Here is a 20,707-nt window from a genome sequence, read left to right as displayed (position 1 = left end):
CTAAGGATGATTTAAATAATTCTGCTTGGGCCCCCAGCAATTTCTGCACTTTCTTCCTATAGGGTCCAAGGGAACACCTTGTTAGGTCCTGGGGATTTATCCACCCTGATTTGTCTCATGGTAGCAAACATTTCTTCCTTTGTAATCTGTCCAGGATCCATGAAGTTGATGCTGCCTTGCCTCACTTCTATATATTCTGTGACCATCTCCTGGGTAAATACAGGTAAAAAAAATTATTTATGTTCTTCCCCCATCTGTTTTGGCTTTACTCATGGACTACCCTTCTGGTCTTCCAGAGGACCAATTTTGTCCCTTGCTATCCTTTTGCTCTGTAGATTTGTACATCTGTAGACTCCCTTATGGTTCTTCTTCACTTTGTTTGCTAAAGCAACTTCATGTGTTCTTTTACCTTTCCTGATTTCTTTCCTAAGTGTTTTCTTCCATTTCTTGTACTCCATAGCACATCATCTTTTCTTACTTGTCTATACCTGCTACGTATCTCCTTTTTTTCTCTCTTAACCCAGGATGCACTATTAATCAGGGGCAATATTACAGATGTACTCTGCGAGGACATTATGGACTGAGTTGAGATGGGTAGAATGAGAAATATGCAGTCACTCTGATGGGATTATACCAAACCCCACCATCACCCCGAGTAGCCAACTAACCTTTGAGGAACAGATACGCAGGTTGATCAGGGAAAGGTGTAAAAACTAAAAGGATGTTGTAGTGCGTGATTTCAACTTCCCCAATAAAGACTTGGTCTTCCATAGTGCAAGAGGTTGAGACATAGCAGAATTTGTGAGGTGCATCCAGGAGGTTTTCTTAAGTCAATATATAGATAGTCCAGTCAAAGGAGGGGCCATACTGGGCTCGCTGTTGAGTAATACATTTGGCCACTGACCACTCAGTGGAAGAACTATTAAGGAATAGTGATTACAATTCCTTAAGTTGTAATATAGCTGTAGATAATGATAAATATGGATCTTGTAGTAGAACTTTAAACTGGATCAGGGGATATTAATAGATTATAAGATGTAGGAGCAGAATTGGGCCATTTGGCCCATTGAGTCTGCTCCGTCACTTAATCATGGCTGATCCAATTTTCTTCTCAGCCCCAATCTCCTGCCTTCTCCCCATATTCCTTCATGCCCTTAACAGTAAAGAATCTATCATTCTCTGCCTTAAATATAGAACATAGAAACATAGAACATGGAAATCTACAGCACATTACTGCCCCTTCAGCCCACAATGTTCTGCCGACCATGTAACCTACTTTAGACACTGCCTAGAATTTCCCTACCGCATAGCCCTCCATTTTTCTAAGCTCCATGTACCTATCTAGGAAGCTCTTAAAAGACCCTATTGTATCTGCTTCCACCACAACTGCCGGTGGCAGTGCATTCCACACACCCACCACTCTCTGTGTGAGAAACTTACCTCTGACATCCCCTCGGTACCAATTTCCAGACACTTTAAAGCTATGCACCCTTGTGTTAGCCATTTGAGCCCTGGTATAAAGCCTCTGGCTATCCACATGATCAATGCATCTCATCATCTTCTATACGTCTGTAATGTTACCTCTTATCCTCTGTCACTCCAAGGAGAAAAGGCCAAGTTCACTATTCTCATAAGGCATGTTCCCCAGGCAACATCCTTGTAAACCTCCTCTGCACTCTCTCTATAGTATCCACATTCTTCCTGTAGTGAGGTGACCAGAACTAAACACAGTACTCCAAGAAGGGTCTGATCAAGGTCTTATATATTGTAACTGTAACATTACCTCACGGCTCTTGAACTCAATCCTACGGTTGATGAATGCCAACACATCATACATCAAGATCTCTCATATCCTCCTCCTCCACATTGCCAAGATTCTGACCATTAATATTATATTCTGTTTTCAAATTGTACCTATCAAAATGAACTACTTCACACTTATCTGGGTTGAAGTTCCATCTGCCACTTCACAGCCCAGTTCTACATTCTGTTGATATCCTGTTATAACCTCTGACAACCCTCCAGACTATTCCCCAACCTTTGTGTCATCAGCACTGGTCTACTACCTCATCCAGGTCATTTATAAAAATCAGAAAGAGGAGTGGTCCCAGAACAGATCCCTGCAGAACCCCACTGGTCAGCAACCTCCATGCAGAATATGAACTCTTTGTTTTCTGTGGGCAAGCCAGTTCTGGATCCACAAAGCAACGTCCCCTTGGATCCCATGCCTCCTTACTTTCTGAAGGAGCCTTGCATGGGGAACCGTATCAAGTGCCTTACTGAAATCCATATACACTACATACACTGCTCTGCCTTCATCAATGCGTTTTGTTATGTCCTCAAAGAATTCAGTCAGAGTTGTAAGGCATGACCTGCCCTTGACAAAGTCATGCTGACTATTCCTAATCATATTATGCCTCTCCAAGTGTTCATAAATCCTGCCTGTCAGGATCTTCTCCATCACTTGCCAGCCACTGAAGTACGACTCATTGGTCTATAATTTCAAAGGTTATTTCTACTCCTTTTCTTGAACAAGGGAAGAACATTTGCAACCCTCTAAACCTTCAGTACTTCTCTTGTCACTATTGATGTCGCAAGATTAACTGCAAGAGGCTCAGCAATCTCCTCCCTCACTTGGGCATATCTCATCCAGTCCTGGTTACTTATCCAACTTGATGTTTTCCAAAAGCTCCAGCACATATTTTTTCTTAATATTTATATGCTCAAGCTTTTCAGTCCGATGTAAGTCATGCCTCTAATCGTCAAGATCCTTTTTCGTAGAGAATACTGATGCAAAGTATTCATTAAGTACCTCTGCTATCTCCTCTGGTTCCATACACACTTTTTCCACTGTCCCACTTGATTGGTCCTGTTCTCTCATGTCTTATCCTCTTGCTCTTCACAAACTTGTAAAATGCCTTGGGGTTTTCCTTAATCCGGCTTGCCAAAGCCTTCTCAGGCTCCCTTCTGGCTCTCCTAATTTCATTTTTAAGCTCCTTCTTGCTAGCCTTATAATTTTCTAGATCTCTATCATTAACTAGTTTTTTGAACCTTTTGTAAGCCTTTCTTTTCTTCTTGACTAGATTTACAACAACGTTTGTACACCATGGTTCCTGTACCCTACCATCCTTTCCCTGTCTCATTGGAACGTACTTATGCAGAATGCCACATTTCTGCCGTACATTTCCCTGAGAGCATCAATTTCCAATTTATGCTTTCAAGTTCCCGCCTAAGAGCTTCATATTTCCCCTTACTCCAATTAAACACTTTTCTAGCTTGTCTGTTCCTATCCCTTTCCAATCTTATGGTAAAGGACATAGAATTGTGATCACTATCTCTAAGCTGCTCTCCCATTGAGAGACCTGACACCTGACCAGATTCATTTCCCAATACCAGATCAAGTACAGTCTCTCCTCTTGTAGGCTTATCTACAAACGATTGTACATATTGTGTCAGGAACCCTTCCTGCCACACCTAACAAATTCTACCCCATCTAAACCCCTTGCTCTAGGGAGATGCCGATCAATATTAGGGAAATTAATATCTCCCATCACAGCAACACTGTTACTATTGCATCTTTCCAGAACCTGTCTCCCTATGTGCTCCTCGATATCCCTGTTGCTATTGGTTGGTCTATAGAAAACACCCAGTAGAGTTATTGACTGCTTCCTGTTTCTAACTTCCACCCACGGAGACTCAGTAGACTATCCCTCCATGACTTCCTCCTTTTCTGCAGCTGTGACACTATCTCGGATCAGCAGTGCCATGCCTCCATGTCTTTTGCCTTCCTCCCTGTTCTTTTTGAGACATCTAAAGCCTGGCACTCTCAGTAGCCATTCCTGCTCCTGAGACATCCAAGGCTCTGTAACGGCCACAATTTCATCATTCAGTGTATTGATCCACACTCTTAACTTCATCCACCTTGTTTATGATAGTCCTTGCATTAAAATAGACATATCACAAACCATCTGGCTGAGTGCATCTTTGCTCCAACATCTGTCTATCCTTCCTCACAAACTCCCTATAAGCTGTCTCTACTTGTGCTCCAACCACTCCAACCTCTGCCTGTTCATGTCGGTTCCCACCCTACTGCAAATCCAGTTCAAACCCTCCACAACACCATAAGCAAACCTCCCTGCCAGGATATTGGTCCCCTTCGGATTCAAGTGCAACCGGTTCTTTTTGTACAGGGCCCACCTGCCCCAGAAGAGGTGCCAATGATCCAAAAATATGAATCCCTGCCCCCTGCTCCAATCCTTCAGCCATGCATTTATCCTCCAGCTCATTGTATTCCTAACCTCACAGTCAGCGTCCCAAGATTACTACCTTTGAGGTCCTGCTTCTCAGCTTCCTTCTTAACTCCCTGTATCCTGCTTTCAGGACTTCCACCCTTTTTGTACCTATCTTTTTAGTACTGGTATGTACCACGACCTCTGGCTGCTCACCTTCCCATTTCAGGATATTGTGGACGTGCTCAGAAACATCTTTATTTCTTTTTCGTTCCCACAGAACTGCCTCTTTGTTCCCTTAACTATAGAGTCCCCTATTACAGCTGCCATCCTCTTCCGTTCCATATCCTTCTGAACCACAAAGCTAGATATAATGCTAGAGGCATGGCTATTGTTGTTTCCCACAGGTAGGTCATTGTCCCCAACAACACTCAAAATGGAATTAACTCAAAATTAACTGAATGTTAAGAGGGCAGCCACAGGGGCTACCTGATGCCCTCCCTTCCTTCTCCTGACGGTCACCTACTTATCTGTCTCCTATGGCTGTAGGGTGACTACCTGCCTGTTACTCCTGTCTATCACCTCCTCGTTCTCCCTAACAAGCTGAAGGTCATCAAACTGCTGTTCCAGTCCCTTTACACGGTCTCTAAGGAGCTGCAGCTTGATGCACCTAGTGCAGATGTGTCCTTCAGGGAGGCTAGAAGTCTCCGGAACATCCCATATCTGACACCCAGAACAGAAAACTGGTCTCACAGTCATACCCGCTATTGTTGTTGTGGGAGGTGGGGGGGAGGAAAGAAGTAACCTACCTCACCTAGGCCCCTCCTCACCAAAGCCCCCATGTGCCAAAGCTCTACTACTCTGACTTGCACTACTCCGACGACTGCTGTGCTACACAGTGTCTCTTTTTTATTTTGGAGCTTTCTCAGCGTTCTTGCGCGATGACAGGCTACTGCATCTGCGCACTTCTCCCTGACCTGTCAAAGCACACTCTTTCTTCAAATCTGTTGGTTGGCCGCTATTGTGCTGAGCCCCATGAAATGCTTTTTTAAAAACTTTTCTCCCCAACCTGTGCAAAGCTCACTCTCTCTTTGAATCAATTGGTTATCATGTATAAAGACTTGGCCTCCACACCTGCTTGTGGCAAAGAATTCGACAGATTCGCCATGCTCTGGCTAAAGAAATTCCTCCTGATCTCTGTTCTAAAAGGACGCCCTGCTACTCTGAGGCTGTATCCTCTGGTCTTGGGCTCTCCCATCTCTCTACTTCCTGAAAACTACCTGCCCCTCCATCCACCTTCATATCGTCTCATAACTTTGTATCAATGCCATCAATTCAATCATCCAAATCATTGGCATGCAATGTAAAAAGAATTGGTCCCAACACAGATCACTGTGGAACTTGACCAATATCTTTGTGTCCTCACTAGTCACAGATGAGGTTCCAGAGCATTGGTGCATAGCTGATGTAGTTCCATTGTTCAAGAAAGGTATAGGGATAATCATGGAAACTATACCAGTGAGTCTCATGAATGTGGTAGAGAAATTACTGGGGAGGATTTATGAACATCTAGAAAGGAATGATCTAATTTGAGACAGTCAGCTTGGCTTTGTGTGGGCAAATTGTGTTTTACTAATTGGTTTGAGATTTTTGAGGAGGTGACAAAGGTAATCAAAATCAGGTTTATTATCACTGACATATGACTTGAAATTTGTTGCAATGCAAAAATAATTTATTTAAGTTACAATAAGAGATATTGAAAAATAATATCCTATGTACATCCAAGTTTATAAAATGCTAAATAATAATTCTTTCTAGTTGTTGCCCTTCTTAATCTATTCCATTAAGCTTAATCTTGCAGCTACACTGTATGATGGATGGCATTGTTGGTGAACTATGCTGGAAGCCCATAATTTGTAAATTGCCTATTTTATTTATTCTTATTGTGTTTTTGTTCATTTTTTAAAACTTAATTATTCACTTAAATATTTAAACTTAAATATTCTTATGCTGAAATAGAGATTAAGGGATGCGTGTATGTGTTTAAAAAAAATCACAAATAAACAAATTCATCATTCGTTACTCTGATTCTATCACTGTCCTTCAGCCCCCATTAATCCTTAAAGTTTAGCTCAAATCTTCATTGTTAAGGCTGCAGGTGGCACTACAGTTCTTAAAAATATGTGGCTTAATACATACAGGAGAAAAATTAATGTTGACAACAAGAAAATAGGTAAAGCGAGGGGAAAGAGATCACTGTAGTTCCCTTTTATGTTTCTGTATTTCTGATCCAGAAATCAAAGCATGTGCTAGTAATGTGATCAACTGTAGCTTTCTACTTAATGTTAATTGTATTTACTGCATTTTGACAAATCAAAAATTAATTGATGCACCTGTTCAAGTTATTTCAAACATTAATCTTTTTACAGATTTTTATTGCATGCTTGACCAATAATTATCATAATTCAAACCTATTCTTTTAATATGTTGGTGTATTTCTTACAATAACCATAGTATTTACAAATAGTTTAAAATTAGAGATCTGAAGTTACTTGACTGTAGCTGATTATTAATATTCTAGAAGTGTTTTGTTTTGAATAAATTTTGTTCGACTTAAATGTGAATTCTTTAAAGAGTGATTATGCAGCCATTATTCAGTGTGGAAAGTAACCACTATTGTCATTGCAGAAATGCTGTGTTATTATTTTTGATAATTATATAAATATATTCATTCATGGAACATGTTTGGTCATCATCCCAGTCCATTAGATTGAATTGAGCATTTTCTTCTGTTTCTACAGATCTAATCAATGGTGCCCAGGAGCAGTGTGAATTGCCTCCTATGGATGGCTTCCCTCATTGTGAGAGCAAATTGAAGGTACCCCACAATGTCTGGAAAATTAAATTCTATAGAAAAAAAAAATCAGCATAATGAAAATGCCTACAAAAATAATTAATCTAAAAGTTTCCAGAGATTAAAAAAAACATAAAGAGAAGTAAATGGTAAAAATTTAAATTAAATCACTATTTGGTGTGATCACTCTTTCCCTTCAGAACTGCATCAGTTCTCTTTAAGTACACTGTCATGTAGTTTTATAAGAAAATTGGCTGGTAGGTTGTTTAAAGCATCTTGGGGAATTGCCATAGTTCTTCTGTAGACTTTGGCTGTCTTGTTTGCACCTGTCTCTCCAGATAGCCTCAATGATGTGGAAATTAGGACTCTGTGGAGGTTGTACTATCTGTTGCAGAATTCCTTATTCATCTTTTCACTGAAGAATGTTTTTTCTAACCTTGGCTGTGAGTTTGGGATTGTTCCTGCTGCAGAATGAAGTTGGGACTGATCAGGTGCCTCCCTGATGTTATTGTGCAATGGATGAGAATCTGCAGGTACTTTTCAGCATTGAGGATTCTATTTATTCTGACTAGATCACCAATTCCATTTGCAGAAATGTAGCCCCAAACCTGCATGAAACCTCCACCTCCACCTCCACTGTTGGCTGCAGAAATTTATCCATATAGTGCTCTGCAGTTCTTCTATGGACTAACTGCCTCCTAATTGAGCCAAAAATTTCAAATTTCAACTCATCAGTCCAGAGCACTTGCTGCCATTGTTTAGCATCCCAGTCCTTGTGTTTCTCTGTGTATAGGTGGGTCTCTTGGCTTTGTTTCCACTTTAGAGGATTGGCTTTTTGGCCGCAACTCTTCCATGAAGACCACTTCGGGCAAGACTTCTTCAGGCTGTAGAGTGGTGTACTTGTGTTCCAGTGGTGTCTTTGAGTTCAGAGCTGATAGCAGTGCAGGACTTCTAGGGTATTGGATGAACACATTGTATATTGTTGCTATGCTCAGTCTTCCTATAGTGTAAGAATTACTATTTGAAAGTTAAACTTGCACCTGCCACATCCTCGTCTTTTAGTTTGGTTATCCTTCACTCAGTCTTACTACTCCTACAGTTTAGTTCATTGAACTCATTTTGTCATTGATTGTCAGCAGCTGTTTGTTATCTTTGTTTAATCAAGCATTATACAATATCCTTACAAAGCAATCAGGTCTTTATTTGAAAAGTGGTTTATTATTTAATGTGTTACTTTCTTTAACAAAATACAAAATAATCTCTGCAACATTTAATTTTTTGGAAAATGAATGTTTGGAAATTTAATTTGCTCTTTTCTTATGATATATCAGTGCAGAAGATAAAAAGTAAACATCTAAAATAAAATTTATATTAAAAAAAACTAGGGTGCCTAAGACTTTTACTCAGAACTGTACATTAAAATCATAGATTAGTTACCATGTAAGAGCAGGTCTTTCAGCCCTATGTCTGCATTTGCTTTTCACCAGAACAGCACTTTAAATCCATTTATCTGCACTTTCTCTTTGCAATATTTTTCCAGGATATTTTTATTCTTTTGTGAAAACTGCAGTGGAACCTGCCTCAACCACAACTGCAGGTGCTGCATTCAAAGTTCCAGTGGAACCAGCCCTAATCTCTTGCCTTCTCTCTGTACCCCTTCGTGCCCTGACTAATCAAGAATCTATTAACCTCTGCCTTAATTACACCCAATGACCTGACCTCTACAGCCACCTGTGGCAACAAATTCCACAGACTCGCCACTCTCTGTCTAAATAAATTCCTCCTCATCATCCTTCTGTTCTGAGGCTGTACCCTCTGGTCCTAGGCTCCCCCACCACAGGAAAAATCCTCTCCACATCTACTCTATGTAGGTCTTAAGACATTCATTAGGTTTCAATTAGATCCCTCTCATTCTTCTGAATTCCAGTGAGTACAAGCACAGAGCCATCAATCGCTCCTTATATGTGAAACACTCTGGTTCTGTTGGCTGTGCAAGTCTGGGGAAGACAATTTCCGGCCCCGTCAAACGTGAGATTGAGGCGCCTGCGCACCCGTAAACCCCAGTTTGTATGGATACTGCGTAATTCATACCCTGTCACAAATGAGTGCCACAGTACACCTCATACAATTAAAAGATTTAGCTTGATAACTCTTAATTTGATTTAAGAGTTAGTAAAGAAAGAACAAAAAAAGAAAAGAGCCCATCTTAATGTGCACGTTGGAGCTAATGGTTTCCCCATCGTCAATCTTCCTTTGATCTCACCCCTGGCTTCGTCGAATCACGGCCCCACTCTATGACTTCTCTCTTCTTCTCCATCTAACAAAAGCCCCAAGCCCATCCTCAGTGTCCCTCAATTTGGTGAGAAACTTCCCCTTAATCCGGCTATCCTAATTGGATGGCATACAATTCTCCTATCTCATATATTCAACAGTAACCCAAACATAAGCTGAAAAACAAGCAGCTTGCACAGAACAGCACAAAATGAAATACAGAAGAACATAACAGTAAAAAAATATGAACCAGGGTATTACATACAATAAGCTTTTCATTCCTGGAATCTTTCTAGTGAACCTCCTCTGAACCCTTTACAATATCAGCACATCTTTCCTAAATTAGGGACCCAGAATTCCTCAAAATACTCCAAGTGTCACCTTACCAGTGTCTTGTAAGTCCTTAGTATTGCATCCGTGCTTTATGAATGCTAACATTGTATTTGCCTTCTTCACCACCGACTCAACTTGCATGTTAATCTTCATGGAAGCCTGTATGAAGACTTTACAAACACGAGGAAATCTGCAGATGCTGGAAATTCAAGCAACACACACACAATGCTGGTGGAACGCAGCAGACCAGGCAGCATCTATAGGGAGAAGTGCTGTCGACGTTTTGGGCCGAGACCCTTCGTCAGGACTTCGTTCCACCAGCATTTCAAGACTTCCCAGCTCCCTTTGCCCTCAGATTTTTAAAGTTTCTCCCCATTTAGAAAATAATCTTTGCTTTACAGGTAGTCCCCGAGTTAAGAACGTCCGGCTTATGGACAACTTGTACTTACGAACCGAGGAAGGAGAAAGCAGTCCGCCATTTTAAGTCGGATCGCGACACCGTCCGCCATTATTAGTCATTGCTGTTGACACTGTGTTGAATGTGTAACTTTGTATTTGGCTTAAATTTTTCTTAGCAAGATTCACCCTGACCCTGCCCCCCCCCCCCCCCGCTGGGTTCGAGAATAGAGGTTCCCAAGTTCGATCCAGTGACATTCCGCTCCTGTGCTGGGTTGATGTCGATCCAGTGACTCTTGTGCCATCCGTGCCAGGTTGATGTCGAGCTCACAACTCGACCTCGTAAAAAAAAACACTGCTACCTCCAGTTTAAATTCCTATGTGGAATATTGTGGAGGATCAAATACCCAAACTCAGCACAGCCCCAACTTGTCCCATTTAACCTGTCTCAGTGCGGTGGACTTTAGGACCAAGGGAATTCAGTGCGGTGGTCCTTAGGACCCAGCAGACCTCGGGAGCCGGCAGAGGTTGAGACCTGCTGCCCGCAGTATTTCTGTTCCGTTGATGAGAAGCGATCACAATTGAAAAATAAAGTGGAAATAATAAACTGTTTGGAAAGAGGTGAAATGTCATTGGGAAAGCATTAGGCTGCAGTTGGTCAATGATTGGAACAATTTTAAAGGAAAAGTGAGAATAATGGAATATGTGAAAGGCCCTGCCCCGATGAAAGCTACAATTGTTATGAAGCAACGCAGTGGTTTAATTATTGGTATACATACGTTTCTTAATTGTTTTATATACTTAGAAAGGTAAAATATATGCTATATACTAAGACAAACATTTGACTAACTGACGCTAAATAATACTGGATGTACTTGTTCCGACTTATGTACAAATCCGACTTAAAGACGGACTCAGGAACGGAACTTGTTTGTAACCCGGGGACTGCCTGTATTTTCTTCTCCCAAGAGCATGGCCATATGCTTCCTGATACTGTATTCCATTTGCCACTTCTTTGTCCATTCTCCTAATCTATCAAAGTCTTTCTGCAGCCTCCATGCTTCCTCAGCACAATCTGACCCTCCACTTTCCTTCGTATTGTCCACAAACTTGGCAACAGAGCTATCAATTCTGTCATCCAGAATGACATACCACATAAAGAGAAACGGTCCCAACACCAACCCCTGTGGAACACCACTAGTTACTGGCAGCCAACCAGAAAGGCTCCCTTTATTCCCACTTTTTGCCTCCTGCCAATCAGTTACTGCTTTATCTGTGCTAGAATTTTTCATGTATACAAGTAGCTTGTTAAGCAGCTTCGTATAACACCTTGTCAAAGATCTTCTGAAAATCCAAGTACACAACATCAATTGATTCTACTTTGACTGTCGTGCTTGACACTTCTTCAAAGAATTCAACAGATTTTTCAGGCAAGATTTTCCTTTGAGGAAACCATGCTGACTATGGCCTATTTTGTCATGTGCCTCCAACATCTTCCCAGCCACTGAGGTCAGACTAATTGGCATATAGTTTTCTTTCTTCTGCCTCTCTCCCTTATTGAAAACTGAAGTGACATTTGCATTTTTCCTGTCTTCCGAAACCATTCCAGAATCCAGTGATTTTTGAAAGATCATTATTAATGCCCCCACAATCTCTTTAGCCACCTCTTTCAGAACTCAAAAATACAACTGCAGATGCTGTGGATTAAAGAATATGTACACAACACTGGAAGAACTCAGCAGGTCAGGCAGCATCCGTAAGAAAAGAGTAGCCAATGTTTCGGGCCAAGACCCCTCATCAGGAATGGGGGGGGGTGGGGAAGAGAGGGCCGAAGCCCAGTAATGGAGATGGGGAGGGGGTAGGGCCAGGTGGATAACCAGTCAGAGGAAAGATAAAGGGTGGAGGGGGAAGGGGATAAGCATGAAAGAATGGTAGAGATAAAAAAGCAGAAAGTTGAAAGGGGAGAGAGGCAGAGAGGGACCTGGGATAGGGGGAGGGGGAGGGAATTACCAGAAATTGGAGAATTCAATGTTCATACCACCAGGCTGGAGGCTGCCCAGACGGTAGATGAGGTGTTGCTGCTCCATCCTGAGTTTGGCAGTAGAAGAGGCTATGTATGGACATATCTAAATGGGAATGAGAGGCAGAGTTGAAGTGGGTGGCAACCGGGAGGTCCTGTCTATTGTGACAGACGGAGCGTAGGTGCTCGACGAAGCGATCCCCCAATCTGCTTCGGGTCTTGCCGATGTAGAGGAGGCCGCACCGGGAGCACCGGATGCAATAAACGACTCCAGCAAACTCGCAGGTGAAGTGTTGCCTCACCTTTTCTTGCCTCACTGTTTACTCACGGATGCTGCCTGACCTGCTGAGTTCTTCCAGCGTTGTGTACGTATTCTTTCAGAACTCTGGGGTGTACATCATCTGGTCCAGTTGACTTGTCTACCTTCAGACCTTTCAGTTTCCCAAGAACCTTCTCTCTAGTTACAGTACCTTCACACACTTCATGCCCCCTAACACCTGGAAGTTCTATACTGCTAGCATCTTTCACCGTGAAGACTGACGTAAAATACTTATTCAGTTTTTTCAGGTACATAAAGTGTAAGAGAGATGAGAGTGATTACTGGACTGCTGAAAAACTATGCTGAAGAGGTAGTAATGGGGGAACAACAAAATAATGTTCCTCCAGTTTAATCCCACTCCAGTTCAGGTGCATACCGTCTTTTCCGTATAGGACCCACCTTCTCTGGATGGAGCAGCAACACCTCATCTACCATCTGGGCAGCATCCAGCCTGGTGGAACTTAAAAGAATGTATGAGGGTGGGATTTCATTGAAACCTACTAAATGCTGGAAGGACTAGATAAGGTGGCTGTGGAGAGGATGTTTCCTGTGGTGGGATGTCTAGAACTAGAGGGCACAGCTTCAAAATTTAGGGGTGACCCTTTAGAACAGTTAAGGAGGAAGTTTTTTTTAGCTGGGGTAGTGAATCTATGAAATGCTCTGCCACAGAGAGCTGCTGAGACTAAGACCGTGGGTATATTTAAAGTGAAAATTGATAGTTTCCTGATTGGTCAGGGCATCAAAGAGAAAGCAGGCGTATGGGGTCGATCTGGGAATAGCCATGATAGAATTGCAGAGCAGACTCGATGGGGTGAATAGCCTAATTCTGCTCTAATGTCTTATAGTATCCTTAGACATTAAGCTCCCAGCTATAATCTTCTTTCAGGAATGTTTCAGTGAGGCCTACAACATCATACCTGCCAATCTGTAACTGTACTGCAAGAAAATTTACCTTATTCCATATACTGCATGCACTTAGATACCCCACTGTCTGTCCTGCATTCACCCTTTTTGATTTTGTCCATCTTTTATGTTGCACCTTAACCTGTTGACTGAAATTTTGCCCTATCAATAGCCAGTCCTCATTAATCATTGCCTCTGCTTATAAATGAGCTTCCTGATTTTCAACACTATTATTTGCTATTTGTATGTTACTTCTTGTATTTAAATATAGGCAGCTCCATGCTTAATCTTTTGATTCCTAACTTTGATGTCTTACCAATATCTGCCTCCTCAGTCTCTCCACTAACTGTTCTGCTTCTTTGGTTCCCATCTCCCAACGACTGTAGTTTATATCCCACTGTGCAGCATTAACGTTCCTCCAGTTTAATCCCACTCCAGTTCAGGTGCAAACCGTCTTTTCCGTATAGGACCCATCTTCTCTGGAAGAGAGCCCAGATGATCTAAAAAGCTTATGCTCTCCCTCCTGCACCAACTCCTTAGCCATGTTTTAAACTGTATAATCTTCCTCGCTCAGGCCTCACTTGCACTTGGCTCAGGTAGCAATCCTGAGATTACTTAGCACCTAGCTCCCTGAACTCCCTTTGCAGAACTTCCTCTCTTGTCCTACCTGTGTCATTGGTACCTAGATGGACCACAACTTCTAGCTATTCACCCTCCCACTTAAGAATGCTGAGGACTCTAGCTGAGATATCCTTGATTCTGGCACCCAGGAGGCACATACGATCCAGGAATCTCGTTCTCACCCACAGGACCTCTTGTCTTTTCCCCTAACTAACAATTCTCCTATCACCACAGTGTGCCTCTTCTTCCCCCTTCCCTTCTGAATCACAGAGGCAGACTCAGTGCCAGAAGTCGGACCACTGTGGCTTTCATATGTTAGGTCATTCTGCACTGGCTCCTTAATCATTTTTCCCTTCCTAACTGTCACTCAGTTTCCTGTGTCCTGCACATCGGGTGTAACTACCTCTTCACATGTCCTATTTATCAGCCACCCAAATGATCTGGAATTCATCCATTTCCATCTCCAACTCCTTAATGCATTTTGTTAGGAACTGCAGCAGGATGCACTTGTCGCAGTTGTAGTTGTTAGGGACACTGGACCTCTCCCTGCTTTCCCACATCCCACAAGGGAAGCATTTCATTATCCTGCCTGTCATCCCTACTGTCCGAACTGAACAGATATAACCAAGAGAAGGGGAAAAAAACTTGAGCCTTTCTTTCCTTTACTTTCTGAGTGAAGCTTCTCTTTGCTGAAGCCTCAAAGAGTTAAAGCCTTAAGATCACCACTCTGACTGTCCACTTAGACTAAAGCTGTGGCACTTGCCCGTACCTTCTTTTAATTTGCTCTTACTAATCTATCCCAAATGCCAGTTGGTCGCTGGTCAAAGCTCTATGACACTGCCGTGACCCACTCCTGACTTTAATCCTTGGACAGTGGCCCTGATTGAAGTCCATAAGACATAGGAGCAGAATTAGGCCATCTGGCCCATTGAGTCTGCTCTGCTCCTCAACCCCAGTTCCCAGCTTTGTCCCTGTAACCTTTGATGCCTTTTCCAATCATTTTCTGCCTTAAATACACAAAATGAACTGGCCTCCATGGCTGCACGAGGCAACAAATTCCACAAATTCACCACCCTTTGGCTGAAGAAAATTCTCCGCATCTCTGTTTTGAAAGGGCACCCCTTCATCCTGTGGCTGTGCTCCCTGGTCCGAGACCCTCCCACCATGGGATACATCCTTTTTCACATCTACTCTGTCTAGGCCTTTCAATATTCGAAAGGATTCAATGACATTCCCCCTCATCCTTCTGAATTCCAGCGAGTACAGACCCAGAGTCATTAAACAGTCTTTGTCTGATAACCCTTTCATTCCTGGAATTATCCTTGTGAACCTCCTCTGGATTCTCTCCAATGCCAACACATCTTTTCTAACTTGAGGGGCCCAAAACAGTTTACAATACTCAAGGTGAGGCCTTACCAGTGCCTTATAAAGCCTCAGCATCACATCCTTGCTCTTGTATTCAAGACCTCTTGAAGTGAATGCTAACATGGCATTTGCCTTTTTTAGCACCAACTCAGCCTGTAAGTTAACCTTCAGGGTGTCTGCAGAAAGACTCCTAAGTCCCTTTGCATATCAGATTCTGGATTTTCTCCCCATTTAGAAAAGCGTGCGCACATTTATTTCTACCATCAAGGTGCATGACCATTCATTTTCCAACATTGTATTTCATTGTGATCGGGCCACATCTGCGCAAGCGCGTGGACATCAGCCAGTGAGAGCAGCAAGAAGAGTTTAAAGGGAGATAGTTATTTCTTCAGTGATTTGATTGGGGCACAACTGCACAAGCATGTGGACATCAGCCAGGCATAACAGCGAGAAGAGTTTAAAGGAGACATTTTATAGAGCGGGCAACAGAGTAGGAAGGCTCAATGGGGCTTAGGCGATAACAGGTTGAGGTGAGGTAGGTTGCCTGTGTTGAATACAGACAGGAGGTATGTGTGTGAGGCCAATGTTCTGTGCTCGGTGTCAAATGTGGGAAGTCCAGGAGACTCCCAGCTTTCCGGACGGCCAGATCTACGCCAGATGCATCAAGCTGCAGCTCCTTAGGGGCTATGTTAGGAAGCTGATGTTGCAGCTCAATGAACTTCGTCCAGGGAAAGTGAGGAGGTGATAGAGAGGAGCTATAGGCAGGTAGTCACATTGGGACCTTGGGAGACAGATAAGTGGATAACAGTCAGGAGAGGGAAGGGCAGGAGTCAGGCTAGAGAGCACCCCTGTGGCTGTACCCTTGACAATAAGTACTCCTGTCTGAATAGTGATGGCCTACCTGGGGGAAGCAACAATGGCTGCGCCTCTGGCACAGAGTCTGGCCCTGTGGCTCAGAAGATAAGAGTATGGCAGCAGTGATAGAGGATTCTATGGTTAGGGGGTCAGACAGGTGATTCTGTGGACGCAGGAAAGGAGTACGATGGTAGTTTGCTTCCCAGGTGCCAGGGTGTTTCTGATGGTGTCCACAATATCCTGAAGTGGGAAGAACAGCCAGAGGTCCTGGTACATGTTGGTACCAATGACATAACTCCTGCTTCAGCTAGCGGCTTAATAGAGGGAGTGATAGCCCCGGCTCGGCCAAACTCAAGAAATCTCATTTGGGTGAATGCTGCACAAAGTGTCCCCTGTTACAAATCAGTACCCCAAAATAACAAACAGTACAGAATATGTAATTAAACAATTAAGCTTTATAATTCTTACTTTGACTATATGGGTAGTAAAGAAAACGAAAAAAAAGAAGAAAAGGCCCAATCTTATGAAACAGTCTGTTGCACAATGTTGCAGCTCATTGATAAGCTGATTGTCCACCGTCAACCTCCTCTGATCATTGCTGCCGTTCGGACCCTCGCTCCAAGACCACCTGATCGGCGGTCTACCAACTCTCTCCATTTGCGAATTCTCTCCTCATTTCTCCCCGGCAAAAAACTGTGAAAATCTCTTTCAGACTCATAAGAAAGAACAGCATTCGAAACCCCGTCAATTCTAGTCATAACACAAACATTGCTGCCATTACTACAGGGAGTTAGGAAAGAAGTTAAGAAGCAGGACCACAAAGGTCGTCATTTTGGGATTACTGCCTGTGCCACATGACAATGAGTATAGGAATAGAGTGAGGTGGAGGATAAGTAGAGTGAGTAGCGGCCAAGGGATTGGAGCAGGGGGCAGGGATTCAGATTTCTGGATCATTGGGACCTCTTTTGGGGCTTCGAGTGCCAGGCTTTAGATGTTTCAGAAAGGACAGGGAGGGAGGCAAAAGAGGTGGGGGTGTGACTCTGTTGGACAAAGATAGTGTCATTGCTGCAGAAAAGAAGGAAGTCATGGAGGGATTGTCTACAGAGTCTCTGTGGGTGGAAGTTAGGAACAGGAAGGGGTCAACAACTCTACTGGGTGTTTTTATAGACCACCCAATAGTAACAGGGACATCGAGGAGCAGATAGGGGGACAGATTCTTGAGAGGTGTAATAATAACAGGGTTGTCGTGATGGGAGATTTTAATTTCCCAAATATCGATTTGGCATCTCCCTAGAGCAAGGGGTTTAGATGGGGTGGAATTTGTTAGGTGTATTCAGTAAAGTTTCTTGATACAGTTTGTAGGTAAGCCTACAAGAGGAGATGCTGTACTTCAGCTGGTATTGGGAAATGAACCTGGTCAGATGTCAGATCGCTCAGTGGGAGAGCATTTTGGAGATAGTGAGCACAATTCTATCTCCATAGCATTGGAGAGGGATAGGAACAGACAAGTTAGGAAAGCGTTTAATTCGAGTAATGGGAATTATGAGGCTATCAGGCAAGAACTTGGAAGCATAAATTGGGAACAGGTGTTCTCTGGGAAATGTATAGAAGAAATGTGGTAAATGTTCAGGGAAGTTCTGTAAGGGTACATTGCAGTGAGACAGGGAAAGGATGGTAGGGTACAGGAACTATAGTGTACAAAGGCTGTTGTAAATCTAGTCAAGAAGAAAAGAGGAGTTTACGAAAGGTTCAAAAAACTAGGTAATGATAGAGGTCTAGAAGATTATAAGGCTGCAGGAAGGGGCTTAAGAAAGAAATTAGGAGAGCCAGAAGGGGTCATGAGATGGCCTTGGCAGACAGGATTAAGCAAAACCCTAAGGCATTCTACAATTATGTGAAGAGCAAGAAGATAGGACGTGATAGAATAGGACCATTTGTAAATTTTTTTCCCATTTTTCTGTTGATATATTATATTGAAGTTCTTTTTCCCATTCTTGTTTAATTCTACCTGATACCTCTGGTTGTATCTTCATAATCTTATTATAAATAAGAGCCACTAATCCCTTCTGACAGGGATTCAAAGTAAAAGTCATATTTGAAAAATCTATCAAAGTTGAATTGGGAAAGGATGGTAAAACTTTATATAAAAAATTTCTAATTTGTAAATATCTAAAAAAATTAGATTTAGGTAACTTAAATTTGTTGGAAAGTTGGTCAAAAGACATCAAACTACCTTCAGAAAAAAGTCACGAAAACATATTATACCTTTCCTTTTCCATATGCTAAAAGCTTGATCTGTTAAAGAAGGTTTAAAAAAAAATTAAGTAAGATAGGGCTATCAAGAACAAAGTTTTTCAGAGTAAAAAACTTACGGAATTGAAACCAAATTCGCAATGTATGTTTGACAATAGGGTTGGATATCTGTTTATTGAGTTTAACTAAATCAGCAGGGAGAGAAGAACCAAGAACAGAGAATAAGGAATATCCTTGTGCATCATTACATTCTAAATTTACCCACTGTGGGCACAATGGTGAATCCAAATCTAGTTTCCAATATATTAAATTTTGAATATTATTCGCCCAATAGTAAAATCTAAAGTTAGGCAAAGCTAAACCACCATCTTTTTTAGGAGAGCCAGAAGGGGTCATGAGATGGCCTTGGCAGACAGGATTAAGCAAAACCCTAAGGCATTCTACAATTATGTGAAGAGCAAGAAGATAGGACGTGATAGAATAGGACCAATCAAGTTTGACAGTATAAAAGTGTATGGAACCAGAGGAGATAGCGGAGTTAATGAGTACTTTGCGTCAGTATTCACTACGGAAAAGGATCTTGCTGATTGTAGGGATGACTTACAGTGGATTGAAAAGCTTGAGCACATAGACATTAAGGATGAGGATCTGCTGGAGCTTTTGGAAAGCATCAAATTGGATAAGTCTGCGGGACCAGATGAGATGTACCCCAGGCTACAGTGGGAGACAAGGGAGGGGGTTGCTGAGCCTCTGGCAATGATCTTTGCATCATCAATGGGGATGGGAGAAGTTCCAGTGGATTGGAGGGTTGCGAATGTTGTTCCTTTATTCAAGAAAGGGAGTAGAGGTAGCACAGGAAATTGTAGACCAGTGAGTCTTACTTCAGTGGTTGGTAAGTGGATGGAGAAGATCCTGAGAGGCAGGATTTATGAACATTTGGAGAGGCATAATATGATTAGGAATAGTCAGCAGGCTTTGTCAAAGGCAGGTCATGTCTTACGAGCCTGATTAAATTTTTTGAGGATGTGACAAAACACATTGATGAAGGTAGAGCAGTAGATGTAGTTAATATGGATTTCAGCAAGGCATTTGATAAGGTACCCCATGCAAGGCTTATTGAGAAAGTCAGGAGACATGGGATCCAAGGGGACATTGCTATGTGGAACCAGAACTGGCTTGCCCACAGAAGGCAAAGAGAGTGGTTGTAGACTGGTCATATTCTGCTTGGAGGTCAGTGACCAGTGGTGTGCCTCAGGGATCTGTTCTGGGACCCCTGCTCTATGGAAGTAGCAAATACCTTAGTAACATTTAAAGGTGTATAAATTCACCAAACTTGATGAATTGTTTTCCTTTCTCCTGAGCAGGAAACTACTGAGGCTACAGACATTTTCAAATCTGCAGCCACCTTTGTAGGGATTTTATTACCATCTCTTTAATCCTAAACACTTCTGTTTTCTAAGTATTGTGGCGACCCACTTCCTAGCACACTCCAACTGGCTCACAATTAGCCAGCGTGCAGGCACAAAGGCCAAGTCCGCAACAAAGGGAGAAAGCCTGCAGGGGTTTGTGAGTACGTGACTCTTGGAGCATCCACGCCCGGGGAGGGCAGGATGAGGGAGGCTTTAAAGCAAGGCTGTGAAGTTCGAATAAAATTAACTTTGACTGCAGTTTACTGACTCCGTGTCGTTATTTTAGCGCTGCGCGTAGCACACTGCTACAATTGGTGACCCCGATGGTCCAAACGATTTTTGGACCAGAGTTGACCGACGCCGCATCTGTTCATGCGGTTTCATTGAAACTGCCAAGCTTCTGGACACTACGACCTCACCTATGGTTCCAGCAAGCAGAAGCCCAATTCCACGTTCGGCAGATAACCTCAGAGGACACCCGTTACTACTACGTGGTGAGCTCCCTTGACCAGGACACAGCGGCCCAGGTTGCGGAGTTCGTACAGTCTTCCCCGGCGGACGGCAAGTACACGGAATTCAAAGCCCTGCTCATAAGGACTTTCGGACTCTCACGGCATGAGTGGGCTGCCCATTTACTGCACCTGCTTGGGAGACAGAACTCCGTCGGCTTTAATGAATGAGATGTTGTCTTTGGCTGACGGACACACACCCTGCCTCATGTTTAAGCAGGCATTCTGAGAGCAGCTGCCCGAGGACATACGCCTGCTGCTGTCCGACGCAGATTTCAGCGACCCCTGGAAGGTGGCAGCCCGGGTAGACTTGCTGTGGAACGCCAAGAAGGTGACTGGGGTGTCCATCGCACAGATCACCCGGCCACAC

General features: G+C 42.9%; 2 protein-coding genes across 5 annotated transcripts in view; both read left to right on the top strand.

The window, feature by feature from the left end:
- LOC132392440 (uncharacterized) overlaps positions 1 to 20,707 on the top strand; it is a 490,427-nt gene that overhangs the window by 135,031 nt on the left and 334,689 nt on the right. The gene's annotated exons all lie outside the window — the stretch shown is intronic.
- Positions 1 to 20,707, top strand: part of mgat5 (alpha-1,6-mannosylglycoprotein 6-beta-N-acetylglucosaminyltransferase) — a 231,252-nt gene that overhangs the window by 96,687 nt on the left and 113,858 nt on the right. For 3 of the 4 annotated variants that reach the window (XM_059966266.1, XM_059966268.1, XM_059966267.1), the window contains exons 4-5: positions 155 to 223; positions 7,031 to 7,107. In XM_059966266.1, the coding sequence (XP_059822249.1) occupies positions 155 to 223; positions 7,031 to 7,107 (146 nt within the window). The remainder of the gene's footprint in view (positions 1 to 154; positions 224 to 7,030; positions 7,108 to 20,707) is intronic. The other variant, XM_059966269.1, reaches the window with a different exon arrangement.

Source organism: Hypanus sabinus, chromosome 4 (assembly GCF_030144855.1).
Source record: "Hypanus sabinus isolate sHypSab1 chromosome 4, sHypSab1.hap1, whole genome shotgun sequence".
Lineage (NCBI taxonomy): Eukaryota > Metazoa > Chordata > Chondrichthyes > Myliobatiformes > Dasyatidae > Hypanus > Hypanus sabinus.
The sequence above is the reverse complement of the archived record's forward strand: the minus strand, read 5'-3'. Positions and strand labels throughout refer to the sequence as shown.